Below are 27,979 nucleotides of genomic sequence, written 5' to 3'. Positions count from 1 at the left end.
GTCGACCGCCCCGGGATGCATTGGAGCTAGGAGCCAGGTGGGGGTCGGTCATGGGGAGGGGGTCACGTTGAGGGAGAGATCCTATGGGATTCACACAGAGCTCAAGATTGGGGAGGAGGGGCTGGGATCAGAGAGAAGCCCCTAGCATGGGGTGGTGGCTTAGAGGGGGAGGGAAGCCTCGAGTTGGGGAGGGAACGCAAACTAGCAGAGGGCTTGAGAATGTCAGGGGGATTCGGATTTGGGGGTAAGGTTGTCTAGAGAATGCAGAGACGACCCTGCGATGGGGAGGGGCCGGGCTGGGGGTGGGTCTTAGAGCTGGGGAGGCACGGGGAACCAAGGCTAAAGAAGGGGCGCCCCAAGTTTAGAGGTAAGAGGGGAACAGCACCCGCTGAGCATGGGACTCCGGAACAGGGCACCCCGTGTCTGAGCTGAGACACCCCAAGATTTTAAGTGGGGATTCCCAGTTTGCAGATGAATGCAGGATTCCAGGATGGACTGCAGCGGTGAGGGGGCTCCTCAGACCAGCCTGAGCCTGATAGAAGGGGGTCTGTACAAAGACTGAACCCCTTCCCCCAGCAGGGAAGGGGTGTCCTGCTGTGTCTCTGCCCTTTTGGCTCAGGTCTTGGTACCACATCTTGACTCAGGCAGGAGGCTCTGGGGGCGCTCCATCCCACAGTGCTTCCTGTTGTTTCCTGGGACCTAGAGTTGGGGTGCTGTCCCTTCTCTCGGGGAGCACGCTGTGTATCCGAAGTGAATACTAGGTGAGAGCCCCTTAAAACCCGTAGCTATCAGAGCACCCAGTCGCTTAAGGGGAGCTGCCCCCCGTACTTTCACATCTGGCCACATCCTCGCCACTAGACACAGACCCTTGCCTCACCCCTTCAGTCCTGTCTGTCCATATGGATGCATGTGGAAGTCCTGGATTGGTTTGGGGGCACAGACACTAGGAAGGAAGGGGCTGGGGCCCTGGGCCCAGCCTGGGCAGGAGCGACCCCCATCCCTGTGTGCGGGGCTTTGTTCCTCTCGGCAGCATTAATGGGAGACAGCCAGGCTGAAGAGAGGGTTGGCGCTGGGCCCCAGCGGGGGTTGTGGGGGAAGGGCAGGGAGGGAAGCCTGAGCAGACCGTGGGACCCCAGAACCCCAGCAGCCTCGCTGGCTTGGGGACATTCCTAAATGGAAGCTGTTCCCCAGGAGCTAGGGACTTGCGTGTGTGTGTGTGTGTGCGCGTGTGTGTATGTGTGTGTCTACCCCATGCTGGGAGGAGGTAGATGCTTATGGTGTCCTCTGTGAGTCTAATGTGACCAAGGTTGTGTCTTTGTCAGGAAACTTGTGCCGGAGCCACATCTCCCGGTTGCAAAATGATGTGTGCCCACCAGTCACCAAAGCCACAATTCATCCAGTCTGGTCTGTGCCAGGGGCTGGCAGCTATATGTGTGAGTGTGTGTGAGGAACTGTGTCTGACAGAGTGGCCTCATCGAGGGGTTTCCGTGGGGAGCCTGAGACTGAGGGTGTGTGTCTTTGTGCAGAAGACATGCTGCTTGCCTTGTAAGTGCCCATATTGTCTCTCTTTGTTAATGTCACTGTGAGTCTGTGAGTGTGAGTCTCCAAGGCTCTGAGCCTAGAGTGTGTGGCTGTGTATGTGTCCCAGGTCCTCTCCATGTGATCGGCAGTGTGGACCCTGGGTGGGGGAGCGTGAGATGTGGTCTGTGTGCAGAATTGGGGAGCTAATTGGCAGGGGAAACATTGGCAGGGGTTTGGGTCTCCAAGGGGCAACCAAGGCTGATTTACGGAGCCCGGCTTCCTTTCTCCTCCAAGGAGTTCCATGCGTTGAACCCATGCACACAACTACACCCTGACTCCAAGGCCAGTAACACATACACGTGTGTGCTCATACTGGGCTCATACTGGTGCCCACACACCCAGAGGCCACACTTGGTCCCCGTGCCCCACCCAGCACACGTTGCCGCTGTGGACCCTCATACATGGCCCGTAGCACAGAGCGCACGCTGGCCTGGACAGTACCTCGATGCACAGCCAGGCGCAAACACACACAAAAACGCCTGCTGGCAAACTCAAACTCACTCAGTGCCTTCTGAGACAGGGGGTGAGTGTGAGGGAGGGGGAGACACACACACACACATCTCTCTCTTTCTTCCTGGCCACCCCTCCCCCCAAACCCCGCAGGCCCCTACTTGCATATGTATGAGACTCATGCATTATTAATAAGGGGACAAGCCCCAGACAGCTGTGTAAATGCTCACCTCTGGTGGCCCTGGGGAAGAGGTATTTTAAGAGAAAGGGTGTGGGTGTGTGAGGGTGCCATTGGAGGGGATGAGTATGTGTGGGAAGGTGTGTGTGGCAGGACGAGTGTGCACCTGAACCTGTGTCTGTCACCTTGTTGGATCACCATTGTATATTTGAGTGTGTACACAAGCCTTTGTGTACAAGTAGCTGTTGTTTAAGTGAACATTTCTTCGGCTTCACAAGTCAGCTCATTCCATTCTCCCAGTAACACTCTGAGGTCTGTGCCGGGTGATCCCCACTTTACAAGTGGGAAACTGAGGCACGGAGTGATGAAGCAACATGTAGGGAGTAGAGACAGGCCTTGAAACCTAGTCACGAGGATATAGTTTGAGCTCTTAACCGTACAAAGTGTGTGTGTGGAGGGGTGTGTGGTTGTGCATGTGCATGAGAGTTCTCTGTACTAGCCCCCTCCTAAGGCTTCCCAGGGGGCACTAGTGGTAAAGAACCCGCCTGCCATTGCAGGAGACGTAAGAGATGCGGGTTCGATCCCTAGGTCAGGAAGATCCTCTGGAGCAGGGCATGGCAACCCACTCCAGTGTTCCTGCCTGGAGAATCCCACGGACAGAGGAGCCTGGTGGGCTACGGTCCACGGGGTTGCAAAGAACCGGACAGGACTAAAGTGACTTCGCATGCATTCACGCAAGGCTCTCCTGGAGCAGGCACAGCCCAGGGTCCCGCCCCACCCTTTAATACCCATCCAGGACTTGAGCTGTCAGGGGACCCTGCCCCACTGAGGGTTCTGAAAGGGAGAAATGAGGACAGCCAGGGATGGAGGTTGAAACTGCTGAGGTTTACAGGTTGGTAGTTAGGGACACCATACCAGGAGCTGACCTCTGCCCTGCTGTGCAGTCCTAGGCAAACCACTCACCCTCTCTGGACCCCGAGTCACTGCCTAAGAAGGCAAGGGGAGTGGGCAGTGCCGCTGTGTTGCCGCCCCAAAGTTCAGCACCACGGACAGGTCCCCGGCCTGCCTTCCTACGGGGCCTCAGAGCTGGAACCTGGCCGGCCCCGCGGTCTTCCACAGGACCCTATTCCGGACTTCATCCACACTCCCCTACTCAGGGCTATTCTTTTATCAGGAAGAGGGTGCAAGGGCTGGGTTTATAGGTAATGTAGTAACTTCCCATCTGTCCCCACCTGCTGAGGCACATGGATGGGGGAGGGGGAAACCGGGAGGGGGCTTTCAGAGGAGTGGGAGGCTTTAGGGAGGAGCCATACCCCAGGGTTTCTAGTCTCTGGAAGAAGGTGAAGTCTGGGAGGACACGCTGTGTCCTAGTGTGTGTAACGGGCTTTGCTTACAGGTAGTGCTCCGTGTTTTTGCGTTTTATGATCATGTGCCACAACCTCTAGAGAAGTCTGAATCCACAATAAGAGTTTCTCTGCGGATCTAGGAGGCCTCCACACCAGTCAGTGTGAATTCAGAGGGAGGGTGGGATGGGTAAGGGCGAGGCCCCTTCCTCCAGCTGGGACTTGGCAGCTCTTCAAAAATCCCAGAAACCAGGAATAGAATCTTGGCGACAACCAGATCCTGGAATTGAAGCTGAGAATCGTGTCAGTCAGCAAACCCAGATTACAGGCTGGCTTGGAGGCCAGCCTGCTGCCAGAACTGGGGACCCCCGACAGACTAGGACTGGATGTTGCCCTCTAGGAGCCTCTGATTTGATTTAGGAGGCCAACTTGAAGAATGGAATTTTGATCTTGGCTGTTAAAGTCAATAATAATAACAGCTGGAATTTATCCCTTCATGCCAGGCAGTGCTAAGTATTTTGTATGTATTGACTGTATTGACTCATCTATTCCTTCCAACTACCTGATGTTATTCCCATCTGACATGCAAAGAAACTGAGGCACAGAGAAGCTAAGCTATTTGCTCAAGGTCACATAGCAAGGAACAGGCAGAGAGACAACCCTGGTTTGATTCACTCCAGCATTCATGCTCTGACCATCAGACTTCATTTGCTGGGGTTCTGAAGTTGGCCCTGGATTTGGATCCTGGATGTGCTCTTGCTTGTTGACTGTGTGACCTTGAGTGACGCATGGCCTCTCTAGCCCACGTTTCCAGATCTGTAGAGAGGGAGGAATTGGTCCTTTCATGTCAACTATCTAGAAGGGATGTACTCACCCCTTACTCCCTCTCCATCTTGTTTCAGGTCCAGGATGGGGGCCTTGTTTGTCTGGGTCTCAGGCCTCCTGACTCTGCAGATGCTTCTCTTTGTGGCTGGGGAGCAGGGTGAGTTTGCTCGTGAGGTGGGAGAGGCTGGGGTCTGGAGAACTGACAAGATGGGGCAGCCTTTTAACTTGAGAGTCTTCTCCTGCTGGTTCTCTGGCTTGGTCTGGAGAACAAAATGAGAATAGACGAAAAAAGTCTTTGAACAGTCAAAAGCGAACAAGACACCTGAGAGGTTATTTTTAGTCATTGCCAGCAGAGGCTAGAGGTTTCCGCCTCTCACTGTTTTGCTGAGATGAGCTGAAGAGAGAAAGAGAAAAAAAAAAAAAAAAGAGGGAGAGAGAATAGTATGAAGATTGATTAGTGATGCCTGCCATGGATGTAGCAATAGAAATAAAACCCTATATGCCTCTCCCTGGCATCCCCCCAGTAGTGGTCAAAAGGCCAGACTTTAGAAATGCCTCCTGATTTGCTCTGTGGCCTTAAGCAAGTATGATGTCTGTGAGCCTCAATTTCCTCGACTCCCCCAGAAGAGGATGAGAGATGGCTACCTCTGCAGATGGTTATGAAAATCAAATGAGCTGATTGCTATTTATAAATTGCCTGGTATATAGAAGGTACTCCACAAACACCGTTTCCCTTCCGATGGTTGCCTCTCATTTAACTTTTAGGGAAACCATGGCTCAGAGGAGAACACTGACTTTTCCATGGCCACGTCAGTGACACTGAGAGTCAAATCTCTGGTCTCCAGGATCTGGACTTTGAGTGGAGGCAGGACTATGAAAGGATTCAACCTGGTTGCCCCTCTTCTGCTCACAGATTGGGCTGCAGATCACAGATCTGTGTACTGCCTTGTGATGTTGTATAGGCAGCCTAACCTCTCTGGCCTCAGTCTCCCTGTCTGTAAAGTGAAGAAAACTGCAATCTCTGCTGGTCCTTGCCTCTCAATCAGGCCCTCTCTCCACCTTCTCCACCCCAGGCCCACAGCACACCACCGCAGCTTCAGCCACTGCTGAGAAGGGGCTCCACATGCAGAAAGTGGGGTCTGGGTCAGTCCGGGCTGCACTGGCAGAGTTGGTGGCCCTGCCCTGTCTCTTTAGCCTGCGGCCACGGCCAGGTGCAGCTCGAGAAGCCCCACGGATCAAGTGGACCAAGGTGCGGACTGCATCAGGCCAGCGGCAGGACTTGCCCATCCTAGTGGCCAAGGACAACGTGGTCCGAGTCGCCAAGGGCTGGCAGGGACGTGTGTCACTTCCCGCCTACCCCCGGCACCGGGCCAACGCCACGTTGCTACTGGGACCACTGAGGGCCAGCGACTCCGGGCTCTACCGCTGCCAGGTGGTGAGGGGCATCGAGGATGAGCAGGACCTGGTGCCCCTGGAGGTGACGGGTCAGTTGGGGGAAGGGGAGGGGCCAAGGCTGGGAAAGGGAAGTGCACTCACTGGATGTCATCTTAGAAATCACTACTTGGGGAATTCCCTGGTGTCTGCACTTTCACTGCCAAGGGCCTGGGTTCGAGGGCCTGGATTCAGTCCCTTTTTGGGGGGGTTAAGATCCCACAGGCAAAAACAAAAGAAAGAAGAAATACTCCCTGAACAATGATTTGCTCTCAATTCTGATAGAATCATGGAGAAAGTCTCTGTGCATACTCCTCTGTCTTTAGCATCTCTGTTCTTTAACTAAGAGAGAGCAGCCTCTGACTACTCTCTTACAGGCCACAACATTTCACAGGATTTCACAACCTGCAGTCCACGTCATGGTAATCTGCTTTCACATAAGGCAGAGGATATTGGTTTTGTATTTAAGATAGGAATACAAATTTCCATTTAAAATAAATATAGTTTTTGTAAAAGGGAAGCTCTTTTTTAAAAGTCGATTGAAAATATATATTAAGGGGATTTCCCTGATGATCCAGTGGCTAAGACTCCACACTCCCAATGCAGGGGGCTCGGAGTTTGATCCTTGGTCAGGGAACTAGATCCCACATCCCAAAACTAAAGATCCTGCATACTACAATTAAGAGCTGTGCAGCCAAATAAATAAATAATAAACATTTTAAAATGCAGGTAGAATTCATTAAAAAATTATAAAAAGGAAATATATATTAAGGAAGTGATAGCCCTCAAATATCTGTTTATCCATTCCTACATTAAATTCTTTCTGTTGAAATATTCAGTGTAGTTTCTGTTTTCCTAACCAGTCAAGATGAACAAGGCAAACAAATATATATTTTTAAATTATTAAACCAAAGTCCTAGAAAAGGGCATGACACACAGAAGATGCTCAATAGATATTTGAGCACTGAATCAATGAATGGATTGTTGTGTGGAGAACACCTTGTGGACGCCTACTGGGAAGTCAATTTCCCTTAACCTATGTTGAAAAGTGGAAGTGAAAGTGTCAGTCACTCTGTCCTGTAGCCTGCCAGGCTCCTCTGTCCATGGTGTTCTCCAGGCAAGAATATTGGAATGGGTTGCCATGCCCTCCTCCAGGGAACTGTCCTGACCCAGGGATCAAACCCGGGTCTCCCACATTGCAGGCGAATTCTTGACTGTCTGAGCCCCCTGGGAAGCCCTATGTTGGCCATGAGGAAAAGCCCCCGTACCCCCCTGTTCTGGAGCGCAGTCTTTGCACACCCAACAACGTCTCACTGTGTATTTTATGGGGTCAGAAAACCATTCCCTTTCTAAGGCCTTGTTCTCAAAATGATAAACCTCAGAGAAAACTGAAAAGTGATTAAAGAAGGGAATTCCACTTCTATGTTTGTTTAGTTCATTCATTCTACCAGACATTTATACTTGACAGCCTGGTGCTGGAGACACAGCCTTGACTGAGACACAGCTTCTGCCTTCTGGGCACTCTCAGTCTAGTAAGATGGAGCAAAATGTTTAATTTCCTTGTCTCGTTCAGCCATTTTTCTCATCCCTAAATCAGAATTTGACTCACAGTGAGCTTATTGATGCTTCACATCTGATAAACCAGGATGTGAATTACCTGCTACCTTCTCCAGGAAGCCGTCAGTGACTCCATTTCTAAACTGGGCAAGAACCACATTGGATCACCTGTTTCTCTTTGCTTCCTCTCTCAGGGCATGTACTTAGCTCCTAAAAGGAAGAATCTCTCTTTCACTCTTCTCCATGCCTTCTGTTACCTCCAGACCCTAACTTTGGCATGAAGAATGCTATCTTTGGAGTCCAGATCTTCCTGGATACAAATTCGGGCTCTCCCTTACACTGGTCGTGTGGCCCTAGAGTTGTCCCTCAACTTTTCTGAGCCTTCATTTCCTCCTACGGAAATGGGGATAAGCATAGGGTTGTTTTAAGATTTCAATGAGATAATGAGTATAAAGGGGCTTCCAGGGTGGTGCTAGTGGTAAAGAACACACTGGCCAATGCAGGAGACTTAAGAGACCTGGGTTCAATCCTTGGGTTGGGAAGATCCCCTTGGAAAAGCCTTGGAAAGAGAATGATTGGTCAACCCCATAAAATATGCAGTGTGGCATTGTTGGCTCATGGCCAACATAGGGCTTCACAGGTAACTCAGACAGTAAAGAATCTGCCAACAATGCGGGAGACCCGGGTTTGATCCCTGGGTCGAGAAGATCCCCTGGAGGAGGGCATGGCACCCCAAGCCATGGACATTCTTCTTGCCTGAAGAATCCCATGGACACAGGAGCCTGGTGGACTACAATACATGGGATTGCAAAGAGTCAGACATGACCAAAGTGACTTAGCATGTATGTACATAGTGCTTATAAATGTTTTTTACATAGCAAATATTTAACAAATTCTAGCCCTTTATGGCCATTACCAGTCTCCTCATCTGTAAAACCAGGGTATATCAGTCTCACTCCCCATCATCGCCCCAGCACTATGCCTGGTGCTGAGTGAGCAGCCTTGGTACACGGCAGTGCAGGGCAGTCTAGGTGGTGCATTCTGTAAGAGGGAGGTCTGTGCTTGAGAATTTCAGCGTAAATCAGCTCCCTATCCGGGGTGTTTCTGCATAGGTGTTGTGTTCCACTACCGAGCAGCGCTGGATCGCTACTCTCTGACCTTTGCTGAGGCTCAGGAGGCCTGTCGTCTCAACTCAGCCACCATAGCAGCCCCGCGGCACCTGCAGGCTGCCTTTGAGGACGGCTTTGACAACTGCGACGCCGGGTGGCTCTCTGACCGCACTGTTCGGTGAGGGGGTACACGGGGTAGGGAGATGGAGAGATAGCCCCTGGAGAAAGATGTTCCCTGGGAGCCCCAGGAGCACAGATCTGAGAGAGGCCGCCACCTTGTCTTGTCAGGTATCCTATCACCCAGTCCCGTCCTGGTTGCTATGGTGACCGTAGCAGCCTTCCGGGGGTGAGGAACTATGGGAGGCGAGACCCACGGGAACTCTACGATGTGTATTGCTTTGCCCGTGAGCTGGGGGGTAAGTCTGGGGCTGGTAGAACGCCCCCTTCTCTGAGCCCCTTTATCCTTCCTGACCCCCATCCTTCCCTAAGTCCTTGCCTAGCTCTCCTAAGTTTCATCCCTCTCTAAACCCGCAGCCAAGACCTGGACCCGCCGGTTTTTCCTCCACTCCATGAGCCTCTCACCTCTGTGCCCCTTCCCTTTCTCTGAATCTCTCCCCCTTCCTGCCCCCTTCTCCTTCTTCCTACTTCCTTCCTCCTCACACCTTCCCCCAAGCCCCTTCCTCTTTCTGAAGCCCAACTCGTTCAGGCGCCTCAGTTACCCCATTTCTGAAAAAAAAAGTGAAGCCCCCTCTTAGCACTGCCTGAGTGGCCATGACAGTGATGCTGTGGCGACGGGGGCGCACAGCTGCGCAGCCTCCATCTCGTTGAGCCACAACCCCAGTCCGGCCAGATCAGGGCTATTTGAGACGGGACCCCGTCCCTGGGACACCTCTGACCTTCTCCCGCGCCCTCCCGCAGGCGAAGTCTTCTACGTAGGCCTGGCTCGCCGCCTGACCCTGGCCGGCGCGCGTGCGCAATGCCGACGCCAGGGCGCCGTGCTGGCCACGGTAGGACAGCTGCACCTGGCCTGGCACGAGGGCCTGGACCAGTGCGACCCGGGCTGGCTGGCCGACGGCAGCGTGCGCTACCCGATCCAGACGCCGCGTCGGCGCTGCGGTGGCCCAGCCCCGGGCGTGCGCACCGTATACCGCTTTGCCAACCGCACCGGCTTCCCGGCACCTGGAGAGCGCTTCGATGCCTACTGCTTCAGAGGTATGTGTGAAGCCACGCCCCTGGAGGGTGCGTCCCCTGGTGGCCACGCCCCCAAAGGCGTGCGCTTTGCTAACGGCCACGCCCCTGGAAGTTTAGGTTTCTAGTGGAGGCGGAGGTCAGGCAGGGGAGAAACAGGTTGAAAACCTACTCCGCGGTGAGCCACGCCCCCAGGGGAAGGTCACATCCCTGAGACAAGCTTTCCGTAGGAGCCTCGCCCCTCCTTAGGACAAGCCCAAGGCAAGCCAAGCTCTGCGGGGAAGTCCTGTTTAGTGTGTGGTCTAGGTCTTCCAGATGGCGCCAATGGTAAAGAACCCACCTGCCAATGTAGGAGACACAGAAGACGAGGGTTTGATCATTGGATTGGGAAGATCCCCTGGAGAAGGGCATGGAAACCCACTCCAGTTTTCTTGCCTGGAGAATCTCATGGACAGAGGAGCGTGGGTCGCAAAGAGTCGGACACGACTGAAGCGACTTAGCACGTATGTCTCCTGAGATCTCTAAGAGATGATCTCAGACCTCTGGATGGAAAGTTTCTTGCCTGGAACCTTGCACAGAGCACCCGCTGGGAAGGGATTAATGCCTCGGCTAGCTACACCCCCTAAGCAAGGCCACGGCCCCAGGGACAGGACCAGGGGATGACCCTCGCCCTTGGGTTGGTTCCACACCCTCAGAAGCCGCCAACCTCAAATCCAAAGGAGCTGAGTCTTATGTGAAAGGGCGGGGGTGAGGGGGAATCTCTTCGTAGGGAGGCCATGCCCATTAGGCGCTTTCTCTCCCTGGGGAGGAGCCACGCCCAGGTCTGACCTACCCCCCTGAGAGTTGGCACTGCCTGAGCTTCACCCACCAACCAAGATGTCTCTTGACCCTTTACTGCATCCAGTTGACTCTGACCTTGACAGTGGACCTGTCTGAACAATGGGGACGAAAACTTTGCATCTCCATCTCTCAGTCAGAGGCATCCCAGAAACAACTCAGAGAGTCAGAGGGGCACAGAGAGACAGAGATGCGTAGATCTGTGCTGCAGCATGATGGAATTATGGGTAGACTTCAGGCAGGACTTCCCAGCTAGGTCCTGGGCCTAGCACAACCTCTTCTGGTTTCTCCCACAGCTCATCACTCCACATCCCAACATGGAGACCCAGAGACCCCCTCATCTGGGGATGAGGGGGAGATTCTGTCGGCAGAAGGGGCCCCTGCTGGAGATCTGGAGCCCAGCTTGCAGGAAGAGGAGGAGGTAGTCACCCCAGACGTCCAGGAGCCTCTGGTGTCTAGTGGGGAAGAAGAGTCTCTGATCTTGGCAGAGAAGCAGGAGTCTCAAGCGACCCCCAGCCATTTCCCTGGGGTCCCCACATTAGCCTCAAGTCCTGCCCTGGAGGCTGAGGAGGTGTGGCTGAGCACCGCGGCCCCCAGCCTCAGCAGCGTGGAGGCAGGCACTGTGGTGGCAGGCACTGTGGTGGGCACGCACGCAGAGACAGCCCCAACCAGCACCACGCCCAGGAAGAGGGAGCGCTTTAAAGGGTTGAACGGGCGCCACTTCCAGCAACAGGAACCTCAGCAAGGGCTGAAGGGGGCACTTGAGGCCAGCATCCAGCCCCCTACCCCAGAGGCTGCTGGGAATTATGTGGAGCCTCCCATGACCACTGGAGCCACAGACGCCTTGGGGAGTGGCCAGAGCCAAAGCCCCTGGGCTGTGCTGACAAATGAGGTGGAAATTCCCAGAGCTGGTGAGTGGGGTCCCTGGGGGAAGTGGGACCTGCCTGGGGATCTAAGGGAGGCAGGGGAGGAGGTTCTCAATCACAGCTGGGTCCCCTGGCCTCCCCAAGCCTCTGAAGACCCCTCTTCCTCAGGCCTGGAGCCAAGGAGACCATCAGAAGAAGGAGCTGCTGAGAGATAATTATAATAACTGTTGATATTGTTTCAGGTTCCCTTGGTGGCAGGAGCCCCCAGGAGCCCTGGCTGTGGCCCCCAACCGTGGTCCCGTCCATCACCCCAGACCCCAGCAGAGCCCTTGGCCTGGAACTAGAGGAAGCCAAGCACTTTAGTGTGAGACCAGTCACCTCCGACCTGCCCTGGTCCCCCTCGGAGACCACTCCCAACCCCTCCAATGGCCCCAGCCCTGCCCCCTGGGAGGCTTCTCCCGCGGTCATTTCTCCAGACCTCCCTGTGATGGCCATGCTTCGCGCCCCCAAACTGTGGCTCCTATCACAGGAGCCTCCTATGCCGCTCCCCACTGAGGCCAGTGGAGTCAAGGGGCATAGTGTGCCCATGGCCACTGCCCCGCCCTCCCCTGCCTCAGAAATGGAAGCCAGCGCACAGGATCCCATCCATCCAGAAGTGTATTCCCTGCCCCCATCCTCCGGCCTGGCAGGACAAGATGGAGTGTCCACATCCCTGTCTCTCAGCAGCCACGGAGGAGGAAGTCCTCCGGCCCCTTCACAGGCAGCCGTAGACACACAAGCTGGAGTCAGTCCTAATTCCCCTGGAGTAGACTTTGGAGAAACGAGGGGGGCCAGCCCTACTGAGCTCAGCAAAGCTGAGCACCGCGGATCCAGCCCACAGACCTCTGTGGACGGGAATGTGGGGGCAGATATCACTGTTTCTGAGACTGCCACTGAGCCCCTGGGAGCCAGAGGCATCTCGGAGTCTGAGTCTGGGGTCTTCAACACAGCAGAGAGTCCCACCTCCAACTTGCAGGCCTCCATGGACAAGACGCAGGGAACATGGGCCTCACTGCACAGGGAAGGGCTGGATCCCCACTCCCTATCTGCACCCTTGGGGGTCCCTGAAGTCTCCTTGATGCCCAAGGTCACCCCACGTTCGGGGCCTTGGGCTGCTACAGATGCAGGAGCCACGGTGGATCCTATGGATTCCACAGTCATACTGGACACCAGTGATGCTGGCAGGCATTGGGAACCTGGATCCCACATGGTTGAGGGAGCCGAAAGCCCCACCTCAAGCCCTCAAATGGCTGTGGATACAAGTGTGGTGACATCCCTCACGTCCTTGGACCTGGGGGACAAAGTCGGGGTCCTGTCCCCATTCACAGTGGCCTCCTCAAGCTCCCGGCCCCACCCAGAGCCAGAGGGCCCCCTGGTGACTCAGGGAACGCTGGGAGCCGTGGAGCCTCCACAGGAGGGCAGCCACTCGGGGGACCCCATTCTTCCTCCCTGGACGGCGACAGCAGCCAACAAGGACGAGCCTCTTTCAGTTTCCTCGGGGGAGCCTACCGTGCCATGGGACTCCCCCAGTACCCTGCTGCCTGCCTCCCTGGGCCCAGAGGAATTTGAGGTGGAGGTCCTGGTGGGGAGCCCAGGTGTGGAAAGCTTCTGGGAGGAGGCAGCAAGTGGAGAGGAGCCCGCCCTGCCAGGGACTCCTGCAAATGGGAGTGCAGAGGAGGGTGAGTTTGAAGCTCGTGGTCTCATCCAGGCCACCGTGTTGGTGCTCAGGGACGTGGGCTTGGGAGGAAGGATTGTCCTTGGTGCCTGGGAAGGTTTCTAGCAGGGGATGATGTTCAAGATGGGGGCTCATCAGACAGAGCTGAATTCCAGAAAGGGTGTTCCTGGCAGAGGCACCATCCTGGGCAAAGGGCACGAGGTGAAGTTGTGTATGATGTGTTTTGCACACCGTAGTGGTGAGGCGATGATGAGTGGTTGGGCAGAATTTGGTTTGGGGAATGAGTACCATCAGCAGATCATGTTCGTGTCCTCTCTGAGCTGACAGTGCTGGGCAAGGCTGGGGTCCTGCCTTCAGCGATGCCCCTGTCTGAAGATGAGGCTGGCACAGACCCCTCCCTGGGGGGGAGCAGAAGGAGGAGGCTTGGTAGGGAGGTCTTCCTGGACAAATGTTGAACTGCAGCTGAAATCCAGTGGTGCACATCTTGAGGGACCTCTTGCCACAGGGAATGTGCTTGCTGGGAAGGGGCGGGAGTGGTGGGCATCACCCCCATTTTGCAAATAGCAAACTGAAGCTCAGGGACATATGTCAGTACCAGCCAGTCAGTGATCAAACCTCAAGTCCACATGTGCCTTAGTTGCTCTGTGCCTAGTGGAGTCCAGAGAGAGCCACCACCCTGTTCTCCTGAGATCAGGTCTGCCCATAACTCAGCCTGCAAATTCCAGCCCTTTAGTTTTTAGGTCCTGTCACACTGAGCTATTTTTTTCGGTCAAGTGAGCTTTAAAAAAAAAAAGCAGCAGCTAATTAAAAGACACTTTTTCTGAGTTGCAAAACACTCTTATTAACACAATTGGTTTTACACTTGCTCCTTTTTTTGAAGGCAAAGTGTCATGGCGATGGAAACGGTGGATGCAGGGTTTCATCGCCCACCCTGTCATCTCTGGGCTGTGTCTGGGGCCCCATCTTCTTTTCTTAGATGCCCAGGAGGCAGGTGGACCCTGGGCAGGGGCACTTGCATTGGTAAAGGCTGATGATTATCGGTGACTGCCTTTGTGTTTGGATTATTTTGAGCACTTTACTGGAATCATCTTGGTTAATCTTTTTAAGTTTTTTTTTAAGATTTTTTAAATCTTTTGACCACTCTGTGCAGTATGGAGGATTTTAGTTACCTGAGCAGGGATTGAACCCATGCCCCCCCCCCCCCCCCCCACTGCTGCCATTGGCAGGACAGAGTCTTAACCACTAGACCACCGGGGAAATCCCTAGTTGATCCTTTTAATGTCTTTAGGGAGCAAGTTCTACTATGATTCTCCCTTTATCGATGGGGAAGCTGAGGCACAGGGAAGTCAAGTGACTTGTGCAGAGTCCTGCAATTGGGGAATGTCAAGGATAAAGTCTGAATCCAGGCTGTCTGACAACAGTCTTTGTTTCAATCTAAGATGTTTATTTCATTGGCGTAAATAAAACAAAACACCCTGAGGTTTTGGAGAGGGGGGTAGGCTCATCCTGGGAGGGGGCAGAGAAGAGACTGGTTGTGGAGGCTGTGTTTGGGAAGCAGGCTCAGTGCCAGAGGAAGCAGAGGAGGAATGGTCAGACAGTTAGGAGGGAAACCGAGTAGCAGAGTGCTAAGGAAAGTGCGTTGAGAGGAGCCCCCAGGGCCCTGGCTGGATCTGTGCTGGACTTGGTCGGTTTTTTGGCTCCAGACCCAATCCATTGGCAGCCGGGGCGGAGGGAGGCAGCCAGTGCTGGGGGAGACCCAGGCGCCTACTCACCTACTGCTTGCAGCAGAAATGCTAATGAAGCCAAAAATAAATGCAGCACCAGCAAGCGACTGAGTCACCGCCAGTCCGTGGGCAGGTGTCAGCGGCACGGGGCACCTGGTGGGGCTTACGCGTCCCGCCGCCTGGCAGCCCCACGTGTGTGCACACACGTGCCCGGGGGGCGCCAGGCACAGACATAGCCACAGGCCTCTCTGGCCATCCACGAGGGCACAAGCCACCACCCCAGGGACAGGCTTCTGTCTTGGCGGGAGGACCAGCGGCTGGCTGCCTTTACTCAGTTAGCAAGCAACCACTGAGTGCTGGCTGTATTCCAGGCACGAGGGTGAGATCGAGTCAGCTCTGGAAGCTGACCTTCTAGAGCAATTCTCTAGAACTTTCCTAGTGGTGGAAATGTTCTCAAACTACACTGTCTAGTACGATAGCAGCCAGCCACTTGGGTCTTCTTTGTTGCTCACAGCGTCTTCGCTGTGGCACACGGGTTTTTCATCCTGGCACACAGGCATCCCTCCCATTGTGGCGGGAGGGCTCCAGAGTGTGTGGGCTAAGCAGTTGTGGAATGCAGGCTTGGTTGCCTGGCGGTATGTGGTATCTTAATTCCCTGACCAGGAATTGAACCTATATCCACTGCATTGGAAGGTGGATTCTTATAACCGGTGGACCACCAGGGAAGTTCCAGAACTACAGTTTAATTTTTCTTCCATTTTACTTAACTTAAATAGCTAGGTGTGACTGCCATGTGGACCATCACCTCGCTTGCGGGAGGCATGGATAAGAAATGGTGATCTTAATAAATTATACTGGGTGTTAGAGAGTAAGAAAGACAAAAGAGAAAAATAAGGCAAGAGATGAGGGATACCAGTGGGCAGTTTGCGTTTTGGAAGGGGGTTAGGATGAAATCTGAGCAAGCCTGAAGGAGATTGAGGAAGGAGCCATACAGAGATCTGGGAGGATGAGCACTTCAGGCAGAGGAAATGGCTTGTGCAAATGCCCTGAGGTGGGCCTGTGATGGTCCAGTGAAGGAACGGAGGCCCAGCATGGCTGCAAGCTGAGTAAGAGAAGGAGGGAGATAAGAATCAGGCAGGGGGATACTGGGGGAAGATGTACGGGGCCCTGGGGGCTGAGGTAAGGATTTTGACTTTTCCTATGAGGGCAATCGGGAGCCATGGAGGAATCTAGGCAGAGGAGGGACGTGATCTGACTCAGGTTTATATGGGCTTCCTCACAGCTTCGCAGCTGTGGGGGGAACACCCTGCGAAGGGTGAAGGTGGAGGCCGAAAGGCCAGGGAGGAGGTGCCTACTTGGTGCTGCCTCATTTTGCTTTGGGGTCCCAGACAAAGACAAAGCAGGAACAAATTCTGGGTGATAGGGGCTGGAGAAAGGGCTGTAAACTGGGCTTTCAGAACCCTGGGCCTTCTCTGAGTCTCAGTTCTAGCATCCTGCAGTGGAAGAGCTGACACTGCCCTGACAAGAGATGGGCATCATCTGGGGTGCTTGGGGGTTCTTGCTGTGCCCCTCCAAGGCTCCAGGACAGAGCCCACCCACCAAGGCATCTGGGCCCCTGAGATGGGGAGGGGAGACCCTCCTGCCTCCAGAGAAAAACCGCTGAAGAATGAGAGAGGTGGGCAGTGAACCTTGTCCATGGTAAGCAGTGGACAAGAAGCCTCAAGAGGCCCCAGGCTGATATACACAGAGCCAGACATGGCATTATGGTCAGGAATGGAGAAGGATGAGCTGTTTTTAATGTTGTTTTGTAAATGAGGCAACAGAAATTCACAGAATTTTCCCAGGATTTCCTAGTGAGTGGCAGAGGCAGGTATTGAACCAGACTGTCTGACTGCACACCCTATGCACAGTAGCTGCTATAAATCACCTCTTCTCCACATTGTAACCACTGAGGTTGCATCAAAAGAGGCTGAGCCACAAGAATGAAGGAGATGATGGTTCCCATTGGTCCCGGTGCTATTCATTCCCCATCTAGAATCTATGTCTACTTTGCCCTTGAAGTATGAGAAGCACAATGAAAGTAGAATATGTCTAGAAGGGGGGGATAAGTCAAAGAGAGCACTTAGACCTTGTTCTAGACTTTGTAAGAGAAGCTGAAGGAATCCATTCTTTAAAAAAAAACAAACAAACAAACCTTGGCTTCTCTTAAATTTATTTTATTTTTCTTATCTTTTGGCCCACAGCATGTGGGATCTTAGTTCCCCAGCCAGGGACTGAACCCGTGCCCCCTGCACTGGAAGCGTGGAGTCTTAACCAGGAACCCCATTCTAGTTCAGTCCAAGGAAAGGCTTTGCCATAGGCAGCGCAGCCAACAGATGCTTTGTAAAGAGTATTTTCTGGAAACAGATTCCTGGAAAGAGTAAGCTCATTACAGGGTCACACGAGAGGAAGTTAGCAACCACTGGGAAGGTACAGAGGGGACTCCACAGAAGGGCCTTTCGAGGTCTGAGTTCTGGGTTCTGCGAGAGGCCGGCCTGATAGCCTGACTCCTTCCGACCCTGCGTTTCCCTCCCACAGTCCCCTTGGATCCCTGTGAGAACAACCCTTGCCTACATGGGGGCACCTGTAGAGCCAATGGCACTGTGTATGGCTGCAGCTGTGACCAGGGGTTTGCTGGAGAGAACTGTGAGATCGGTGAGTGCCATGGAATCAGGATGTCCCAGCAAACGTCTCCATGACGGATCAGGGGATCACAAGAGGCTGGCTTCCCCTGCTCCTTTCCCCTCCCTCACTCCTTGGGTCCAGTAAACCAGCCCCATCACCACACATCTGAGCTCTCATTCTGGGGGCTGAAACTCTGGGGTGCTGCCTCCCATTACTACCAGGCAGAGGTAGAGGAGGGGAAGACAAAGGGATGGTAAGGTTCAGACTCCCACCCCCGAAGGGCCCCTGGGGATCTCCTACCCTCTTCTGGATGGGCAGGGGTATAGGCACCACCACCAGAACTGTTGCATGCCAGCCCCAAAGCCCCATACAAGAAATACTCCAAATCATGAAATTATAAAAATAATTATAAGTGACATAATTTCTTGAGCTCTTCCATTGACCCTCTACGCACAGCCACCACTGAGGTATTATTATCATCACTTTGCAAAAGAAAAAAGGAAACTGAACCTCAGAGAGGGCAAGTGACTTGCCTGGCATCGTGAGTGCCTCAGGCACTATCTACGCAGGGATTGGTATAAGTGTTCAATGGATAGCTCCCTAAACCCGCACACAGCTTTGTGACTGTGCAAATCCTTGTAAATGCTCTGGAACTCAATTTCCGGGGTTCCACATATTGAAGACCATTCAGCTCCAATGTTCTATGGGCCTGTTTGTCAGGCCCACCTTCACTGTTTTGGAATCAGGGGGAACACTCTGCACACTTTCACCTTTAGCCGGTCCAGTGGCATCTGCTCTAACTGACGCAAATATGTCAGTTGTGTGAGGTTCCACTCCCTTGGCTGCCAGAGTCATCAGTGCAGACCACTGCTGATGTCCTTGGGTCTGGGGTAGATGGGAGGGTCATGACTGCATCTTCTGCCTGGTTTCCTTGGGGACTGGGAGCCAAGGGGAGACTGACCTCTGACTGAGTCCCATCTTCCCCTCCAGATATTGACGATTGCATCTCCAGCCCCTGTGAGAATGGTGGCACCTGCATCGACGAGGTCAACGCCTTCATCTGCCTTTGCCTCCCCAGCTATGGGGGAAGCCTCTGCGAGAAAGGTAAGTCTCTGCCAAGACCCCAGAAATAGTACAGGAGCGGGGTTGGGTGCTGGGCCACAGGCTTCCCACACATGGAGCTCCAGGTCTCTGCCTCTGGTCCCATCGCCATGATTCAGACAGGAGGCAAATCTTCTCTTCAGATAGTCACATAACATAGATAACCTTTCCAGAGTGTATGATTCAGTGGCATTCAGTACATCACAATGTTGTGCAACCACCACCTCTAGCTAGTTCCAAGGCGTTTTCATTATCCCCAGAGGAAATCCTGTTCCTATGAGCAGTCTCTCCCCCTTCCTCCTCTTCAGCCTCTGGAAACCGCTAATCTACTTTCTGTCTCTATGGATTTGCCTATTTCATATGTTTACATACAAAGGCAGTTATGTGCTATGTGTCCCTTTTTTATCTGACTTCTTTCTCTCAGCATGATGTTTTCAGGGTTCAGTCACACTGCAGCACATGTCATCGCTTCTTTCCTTTTTATGGGTGAATCATATTCCATTGGATGGGTCACGTTTTGTTTATCCATTCAGTCGATGGGCATTTGGGCCCTTGTGGCTAATGTGAATACTGCTGCTATGGATGTTCACATACAAGTTTGTTTCAACACCTGTTTTCCATTCTTTTCTTCCCCTCCACTCTTTCCGGTGTAACCAGGAGTAGAACTGCTGGGTTATGGTAATTCTGTGTTTAACTTGTTGAGGAGCTGCCAGATTGTTTTCCAAGGGGGCTATGCCATTACATTTATACTATCAATGCACAAGGGTCCCAATTTCCCCACATCCTTGTCAACACTTATTATTTTTGTGATTATTTTCTGATTAACGTTTCCTAATGATCATGATGTTGAGCATCTTTCCATGGACTTGTTGGTCATATCTTTGGGGGAGAAATGTCTATTTTGTTGGCCATTTGTATATCTTTGGTGGAGAAATGTCTACTGGAGCTTTTTCCCAGGAGGGAAATTTTAGGCCTTGAGACCATTTCCTGAGTTCCCACAATGTGGCCAGATCAGAAAAGGAGAATCAGAGTTGGGACGAGAGGGGATGAGTGTAATGATCTTCCAGTTGAATCTCTACTTTGCAACAGAAAAAAAGATGTGACTATGGAGGAGGGAGGTGACAGGTGATGGGTAGAGCGGGGGTGGGTAGGGGGTGGCCCAAGGGAAGGGATGGTTTAGTCCCACAGTGTCCTCGGATTGGGCCCCCTCTCTGGTGGGCTGGCTGCACTCACAGTTGGCAGGGCAGACCTCAGCCTGATGCCAGCCCCCTTCATGCTCTCTTTCCACCCCCCAGACACAGAGGGCTGTGACCACGGCTGGCACAAGTTTCAGGGCCATTGCTACCGCTACTTTGCCCACCGGCGGGCATGGGAGGACGCCGAGAGGGACTGCCGCCGACGAGCCGGCCACCTGACCAGCATCCACTCACCGGAAGAGCATAACTTCATTAACAGTAGGGGCTCTGGGGTGGGCAGTGGTGGCCTTTACTGTCCCTTTGTCAGGGGATCCCCCCAGGGTTCCGAAGACGCCAGCTTTCTGAAGCCATGTTCATTAATGCAAGCCCTGAAAGTGAAAGTGTTAGTCGCTCAGTCGTATCTGACTCTTTGCAACCCCTTGGACTATAACCCACCAGGCTGCTCTGTCCATGGGATTGTCAAGGCAAGAATACTGGAGTGGGTTGTCATGCCCTCCTTCAGAGAATCCTCCCAACCCAGGGATTGAACCCAGGTCTTCCACATTGCAGGCAGATTCTTTACCAACTGAGCCTCCAGGGAAGTCAATGCAAGCCCTGACCAATAATTAACTCAACTGTCTGTTTATTCACTTGTCAGTTTATTTATCCATTCACTTTATTCTGTTTATTCACTTGTCAGTTCATTTATCCATTCACTTTATTCATTCATTCACCAGCTATTTACTGAGCACCTATTATGGTCCAGGCATCATTCCAGCCACAGAGAAACACTTTGTCCTGTCCTGAAGGAGTGAGGTTCTTACAGAGGATATAGGCAAACAAGTAAACATCTAATTAAATGTCTGAGCTTCCCAGCTGGTGCTAGTGGTTAAGAACCCACCTGCCAATGCAGAAGACTTAAGAGATGAGGTTTCGATCGCTGGGTTGGGAAGATCCCTTGGAGGAGGGCATGGCAACCTACTCCAGTATTCTTGCCTGGAGAATCCCATTGACAGAGGAGTCTGGCGGGCTACAGTCCATAAAGTTGCAAAGAGTCAGACATGACTGAAATGACTTCGCCACCACTCCCCCCCCCCGCCCCCCGCCCACCGCACACACATCCTATAATTTAACTGGTCTTAAGTGCACTGATGAAAATTAAAACAGGGCCAGGGGATAGAGGGTGATGGAGAAATATCTGTGATGCGGGGGATAAGAAGAAGGCAATGGCACCCCACTCCAGTACTCTTGCCTGGAAAATCCCATGGACGGAGGAGCCTGGTGGGCTGTAGTCCATGGGGTCGCTAAGAGTCTGACACGACGGAGCGACTTCACTTTCACTTTTCACTTTCATGCACTGGAGAAAGAAATGGCAACCCACTCCAGTGTTCCTGCCTGGAGAATCCCAGGGACGGGGGAGCCTTGGTGGGCTGCCGTCTATGGGGTCGCACAGAGTCGGACACGACTAAAGCGACTTAGCAGCAGCAGTGGGGGATGAAATGAAGGCGAATAAGAGACTTAGAAAGAGGCATAGCCCCATAAATTAAATCCAACATTTATTGATTTCCTCATTATCCCTTCTGCCCTTTTTCATCCATTTATTTATTCACATTTTCCCCATCCCATCCCCTGTTAATTCTTTCAATTGTTCACTCCCGGTTCACAGGTTTTTTCCCTCTGTGTAATCAAACACTCAGACATCCAGCTGCTTTCTCCTCTGGACTCACCTGCGTGCCTGTCCAGCCCTCCCCAACGGCTCTCCTGGCTCCTGATTTCTCATTTCTCCTAGGATCTGACTTGTCTTTGTTCTTTCCTCTGGCCTTTGGTTTAAGCCACAAGGAGCTAAGCCCAGTCCTTTCTGTGCCCCAGCCCCGCGCCCCCGGTCCACCTGCCTCTGGCCAGTGACTTAGGCTGGGGGAGGTGTGGGGACCCAACCCTCATGACCCCCACCCCACAGGTTTTGGGCGTGAGAACACGTGGATCGGCCTGAATGACAGGATCGTGGAGAGGGATTTCCAGTGGACCGACAACACAGGACTGGTGAGTGGTGGGGCCTGTGGGCCTGGGTCCCTGCAGTCAGACCGCTGCCTAGAGCAGAGCGATCTGGGTAAGGGCAGTGCTCGGACCCTCTGGCTTCACTGTGCTATCTTGCACAAAGTTACCACCACAAGTAGCTATCAGAAGTCCTCCGTGGGGAACTCCCTGGCTGTCCAGTAGTTAGGACTCCTCACTTTCACTGCCAACGGCCTAGACTCAATCCTGGAATGAGGAACTAAGATCCCCCAAGCCTCTCGGTGCAACAAACAAATTGGAAAAAAAAAAAAAAGACAGTGACTCTGAGATGCTTGATCTAGTTCCGGAATATTTTCAGCACCCCAAAAGGTAACCCTGTATGTAGGGCCTTTCATTTTTTCTTTTATTTATTTATTCTTTGGCCACACTGCATAACTCATGGGATCTTAGTTCCCCGACTAGGAATTGAACCCAAGCCCTTGGCAGTGAAAGCACTGAGTCCTAACCACTAAACCACCAGGGAATTCCCTATAGGGGCTTTTTAAGGATCATATATCAGATCAGGATTATCTGTGCTTCAAGCCCTCTTAAGATAAAAATAAATCTACCTCTTCCTTCTGTGAAAACATTCTGGCACTTCCCCAAAATTTAAACGTAGAATTATCACATGACCCTGTAATTCTGCTCCTAGGTAGATACCCCAAAAAAGTGAAAGCAGGGACTCAAACACCCGTTTTCACAGCAACACTAAACACAGTAGCCAAAACGTGGAAACAATCTGGATAACCATCCATGATGAATGGATGATGAGAAGGTGATCTATCTGCATAATGAATACAATTTGGTCATTAAAAAGGAATTTAAAAGTAGTGATAGCATTGTATGAAAGGAGAGAAGGTTAGTATTCTCCAGCACCACAATTCTAAAGCATCAGTTCTTCAGCGCTCAGCCTTCTTTATGGTCCAACTTTCACATCTGTACATGACTGCTGGAAAAACCATAGTTCTCACTATATGGACCTTTGTTGTCAAAGCGACATCTCTGCTTTTTAATACCCTGTCTAGTTTTGTCATAGCTTTCCTTCCAAAGAGCAAGCGTCTTTTAGTTTCATGGCTGTAGTCACTGGCCACAGTGATTTTGCAGCCCAAGAAAATAAAATTTGTCACAGCTTCCACTTTTCCCTCTTCTATTTGCCATGAAGTGATGGGACTGGATGCCATGATCTTAGATTTTTGAATGTTGAGTTTTAAGCCAGCTTTTTCACTTTCCTTCTTACCCTCATCAAGAGGCTCTTTAGTTCCTCTTCACTTTCTGCCATTAGAGTGGTATCATCTACATATTTGAAGTTGTTGTTATTTCTCCAGGCAATCTTGATTTCAGCTTGTGATTCATCCAGCCTGGTATTTTGCATGATGTAAGTTAAATAAGCAAGGTGACGACATACAGCCCTGTCATACTCCTTTCCTAATTTTGAACAAATCAGTTGTTCCATGCAAAGTTCTAACTGTTGCTTCTTGACCTACATACAGGTTTCTTAGGAGTTGGTAAGGTGGTCTGGTACTCCCATCTCTTTTAGAGTTTTCCACAGTTTGTTGTGATCCACACAGTCAAAGGCTTTCTCGTAGTCAGTGAAGCAGAAGTAGATGTTTTTCAAGAATTCCCGTGCTTTATCTATGATCCAGTTGATGTTGGCAATTCGATCTCTGGTTCCTCTCCCTTTTTGAAACTCAGCTTGTACATCTGGAGGTTCTTAGTTCACATACTGCTGAAGCCTAGCTTGCAGAATTTTGAGCATAACCTTGCTAGCATGTAAAATGAGCACAATTGTCTGCTGGTTGGAACATTTTATGGCAATACCCTTTGGCATTATTTCTTTGGGATTTGAATGAAAACTGACCTTTTCCAGTTCTGTGGCCACTGCTGAGTTTTCCAAATTTGCTAGCATATTGAGTGTAGCACTTTCACTGCATCATCTTTTAGGATTTGAAATAGCTCAACTGGAATTCCATCACCTCCACTAGCTTTGTTTGTAGTGATGCTTCCTAAGGCCCACTTGACTTCACACTCCAGGATGCCTGGCTCTAGGTGAGTGACCACACCATCGTGATGATCTGGGTCATTAAGACCTTTCTTGTGTAATTCTGTTTTTTCTTGCCATCTCTTCTTAATCTCTTCTGCTTCTGTTATGTCCTTAGCATTTCTACCCTTTATTGTGCCCATCCTTGCGTGAAATGTTCCCTAGCTCAAATTTCCTTGAAGGGACCTCTAGTCTTTCCCATTCTATTGTTTTCCTATATTTCTTTGCGTCCATCATTTAAGAAGTCTTTCTTATCTCTCGTTGCTATCCTCTGGAACTCTGCATTCATTTGGATGTATCATTCCCTTTCTCCCTCGCCTTTCACTTCTCTTCTTTCCTCCACTGTTTGTAAAGCCTCCTGTGTATAAACTGGCTCACTGGTGAGAACTTCCTGTGAAGCACAAGGAGCTACACTCAGCGCTCCGCGGTGACCTAACTGGGAAGGAAATCCAAGAGAGGGAGGTGTGTGCACATCTAGTGGGTCCGCTTTCTTGCACACCAGAAGCTGCCACAGCAGTGTAAAGCAGCTACCCTCCAAGTTTTAAAAAAGGCAAAACAAGAGAAAGCTCTGATACATGCCACAGTGTAGATAAAACTTCAGAACATTGTGCTCAGTGAAAAAAGCCAGACGTAAAAGGAGTCACATTCCGTTTACATGAAATATCTAGAATAGACAAATCCATAGAGACAAGAAGTAGATCAGTGGTTGCCAGGGGCGGTGGGGAGCGGGGATGGGGAGTGACAGATTAATGGGTACAGAGTTTCTGTTTGGTGCAATGAAGACGTTCTGGGAACAGAGAGTGGTGATGACTGTACAGCATTGTAAATCCAATTAATGCCAATGAATCGGACACGTTAAAATGGTTAGAATAGAAAAAAATGGTTAAAATAGTAAATTTTATATTCTATATTTTTATCACAATTAGAGAAAAAAAGCCCACCTCTCCTCTGCCATGCAAACTGGCCCCTGCCCACTTCCTGACCACACTCTAACTGGATCCAGCAGCCCCAGCCCTCCTGACTGTGTTCTGCTCCTCGGACAGGACAAGTTCAGTCCTGCCTCTGGGCTTTTGCACTAGCTATTCCCTCTGCTTAGAACTCTGTTCCCTGCCTGCATCAGTCTTATCCTTGAGTCTTCAGCTGTCCTACTGCCTCCTCAGGGAAGCCCTCCTGGACTTCCAGTCTGAAGTCCCCTTTTGTTCAACTGTTTATATAACAATGTGTGACCCATGTGGGAAACTGTCAGGGAGTGAGACAGAAGGCATGAGGACCGGGGAGGAGGGCAGCGCAGCCTCCCAGCTAGAAGAGGGTTGAATCAGACTGCAGTGGCAGCCACCCGCAGGGAAGTTAGAACAGTGCTCATGGCAGAGGTGGGAACACCGAGTCCCTAAGAATGTGAGTGGTCTGGCCAGGGGTGTCCCACCGTGCTAGTCCCAGAGCCTGGGTCAGGATGCAGGTACCTTGAGCACCCCCTGCTCCCCGTTCTTACAGCAATTTGAGAACTGGCGGGAAAATCAGCCGGACAATTTCTTCGCGGGTGGGGAGGACTGTGTGGTGATGGTTGCACATGAGAGCGGGCGCTGGAACGACGTTCCCTGCAACTACAACCTCCCCTATGTCTGTAAGAAGGGCACAGGTATGCGGCTGGGCTGCTTCCCACCCCCTCTCCCCCCACCTTCCCTCCTGCCTGTCACTGATTCATCGTTTCGTCTAAGTTTGTGAGTGTAGGCGTCATTCCAGCCCTGGTTTCACTCTTCACCTATGAGAGTGCCCATTCTCCCCAACCTCTCCAACTCTGTGTTCTCACACTTCTTGTTCTTTGTTCATCTAAGTCCTGAAAAAACAGTATATCATTGTTTTCATAGTTTGCATATGTTTGAGGATGAGAATAACCAGCTCTTTATATGTTATAAGCTCTTTGCATGTATTTTTCCTGTGGCCTACCAGTTCATCTCCTTTGCCTAATTTTCAATAGGTTCATTGGTCTTATTGATTTGTAAGAGCTCTTTACATATTAAGTATATGTGTGTGTGTGTGTGTGTGTGTGTGTGTGTGTGTGTGTGTTCTCATGTCCACCTTTCTCTTACACTTTTCTTCATTCTGGCTTCTGTTTCTTTGCCAGTTTTTGTGTCCTTTCTTCATTTCATTTACTCGGATTATTCTTGCCTCCCATCTCCTTCATTCCCATCATGCACGAGAATTAAAGGGTGAGATGGTTCCAGGAGGTTCCTGCCCCTCAGAGCCTCCTGGTTTGGGTGGAGGAGACAGACATATTCACTTCTAGCCTTTCAAGGTCACAGCTGGGCAGAGGGGGGTACCCGTTGAGGCTTCATCTCAACAAAAGTTGAAACCAGTTTGGTGCTGGTCCTGTCTGCTTCTCTAACGGGAAGTCCCTCCGTCCCCAGTGCTGTGTGGTCCCCCTCCAGCAGTGGCGAACGCCTCACCCATTGGCGCCCGCAAGGCCAAGTACAATGTCCATGCCACAGTACGCTACCAGTGCGACGAAGGATTTGCCCAGCACCACGTGGCCATCATCCGGTGCCGGAGCAATGGCAAATGGGACCGGCCCCAAATTGTCTGCACCAAACGTAAGTGGCTTCCCCCAGACATCCCAACCCATGTTTCCAGCTGTGTATAGCCTCCAGTTAAACATCTCATGACTATACACATTGATCTGGCTGGCTGCCTGCCTGATAATACAGCCTTGCCGATAAATGAGAACTTACCAGCCTACATGGTGTTCCCTCCATTTCCCCCTCCTCCAAGGAGGCCTGCTGCAGCAGGCCTCCCACCTTTCGCCGGTTGTTGCCATGTCTCTGTCCCTTCTTCCCTGCAGCCAGACGGTCCCACAGGATGCGGCGACACCACCATCACCACCAGCATCACCACCAGCATCGCCACCACAAATCTCGCAAGGAGCGCAGAAAACACAAGAAGCACCCAGCAGAGGACTGGGAGAAGGAAGAAGGGAATTTCTGTTGAAGAACCAGGCATAAGAAAGCACAGCCCCCTTCCCACACCTCCCTTGGAGCCTTCACCTGGGGAGACAGAGCCCAGAGAGAAACGAGAGGGTCCGGAAGCCCCTGAGCCCCAAACCACACCCCCCCACCATACATGCCCATTTGTAAAAAGTTCCTCTCTCCTCCTTCTTACATACACAAGGTCCTCTTGTCAGGTGCAGCCATGTGTCTGGAAAGTCAGTTCTAGCGAGGCTGAACCCTGGGAGCATCTCCCAGTGGAGGGAAGCACAATTGGCAGAGATCATTCTTTGCAGTGGTTTAGTCTTTTGCTGGCAACGCTCATTGCCATTTGTGAAAATAAGGCTTTGATAAGGGTGCAAGAATGTGTGTTTGGATTTGCACTAAGGAATTTCTTTGACTGCCAGAATTTCAGATTAGTTAACTGTCAGATGTCCTAGGTGCAGGCTGAAGCCTTTAGTGAAGGTCACTGGCTTTGGGAGTAGAATATTACATGGAAGCACACTGCTTGAACCTGATGACTGCTCTTCCTTCACCTTGGACTTCCGCCCAAGCTCGATCCTTAGTCTTGGTGGAAAAACTGAGTGTGGAATTTCTATGTACTGAATTCTAGGAATGTTTTTTTGAACAACGTCCCTCCATGCCCTCAGGGTTAGGGGTCAGAATAGTCAGAGAAATTTGTGGACAGTGAAGGGAATTTGTGTTGCTTGCTCTCCCAGGTCTAGTCCAATGCTGAGATTTGGTGGTTCTGCATGTGTGGTGAATTTTATACACACCCATACACACACACACACACAGATGAGAGGATGTTTAGGGCTTGACAAGCCCAGATTTCTTCCCCCTCCATCTCTCAGGGAGACAAAGAACCTCCTTTGTAGACCCAGGAGGTGCCACATTTTCTAGCTCAGTGCCCATATCCATCCCTCAAGCAGACCTTGGTAGTGCTCCTGCCCTGGGTCCCATCCCTACCCTCACCCCATTCATTGCCTGGTGGACTAGAAATGCTCAAACCTTGAAGTAGTAACATCTACCTATGGTAATGTAGAGAGTTGTGCTGTGTTAAAACCGAAATACACACACACACATTTTTCTTTTAGTTTTTTAATTTTGTAAGTGGTAAAGAAATCACCTTGCCTTCCTCCCCAGAATCTACAATGTATAAAAGGTC

At 51.6% G+C, this 27,979-nt stretch overlaps 1 protein-coding gene across 1 annotated transcript; it reads left to right on the top strand.

Annotated features, from left to right (window-relative positions):
- The first annotated feature begins 8 nt into the window (after nt 1-8).
- NCAN (neurocan) lies at nt 9-26,815 on the top strand. The gene is made up of 16 exons (XM_065931482.1): nt 9-37; nt 4,455-4,534; nt 5,451-5,861; nt 8,478-8,652; nt 8,763-8,890; nt 9,393-9,686; nt 10,796-11,410; nt 11,608-12,065; nt 12,126-13,083; nt 17,381-17,497; nt 18,458-18,571; nt 19,864-20,022; nt 21,701-21,783; nt 25,325-25,469; nt 26,239-26,421; nt 26,670-26,815. The coding sequence occupies exons 2-16, from the start codon at nt 4,462-4,464 to the stop codon at nt 26,813-26,815; spliced, it is 4,059 nt and encodes a 1,352-aa protein (XP_065787554.1). The 5' UTR covers nt 9-37; nt 4,455-4,461.
- The last annotated feature ends 1,164 nt before the right edge of the window (nt 26,816-27,979 follow it).

This window comes from Muntiacus reevesi, chromosome 1 (genome assembly GCF_963930625.1).
Source record: "Muntiacus reevesi chromosome 1, mMunRee1.1, whole genome shotgun sequence".
Classification (NCBI taxonomy): domain Eukaryota; kingdom Metazoa; phylum Chordata; class Mammalia; order Artiodactyla; family Cervidae; genus Muntiacus; species Muntiacus reevesi.
The sequence above is the reverse complement of the archived record's forward strand: the minus strand, read 5'-3'. Positions and strand labels throughout refer to the sequence as shown.

Excerpts from the sequence above, each read along its gene's own strand:
- NCAN (XM_065931482.1), top strand. The coding sequence starts at position 4,462 with ATGGGGGCCTTGTTTGTCTGGGTCTCAGGCCTCCTGACTCTGCAGATG. Across the intron at positions 21,784-25,324 it reads GGACCGACAACACAGGACTG|CAATTTGAGAACTGGCGGGA; the intron begins GTGAGTGGTGGG and ends CCGTTCTTACAG. Across the intron at positions 25,470-26,238 it reads TGTCTGTAAGAAGGGCACAG|TGCTGTGTGGTCCCCCTCCA; the intron begins GTATGCGGCTGG and ends CTCCGTCCCCAG.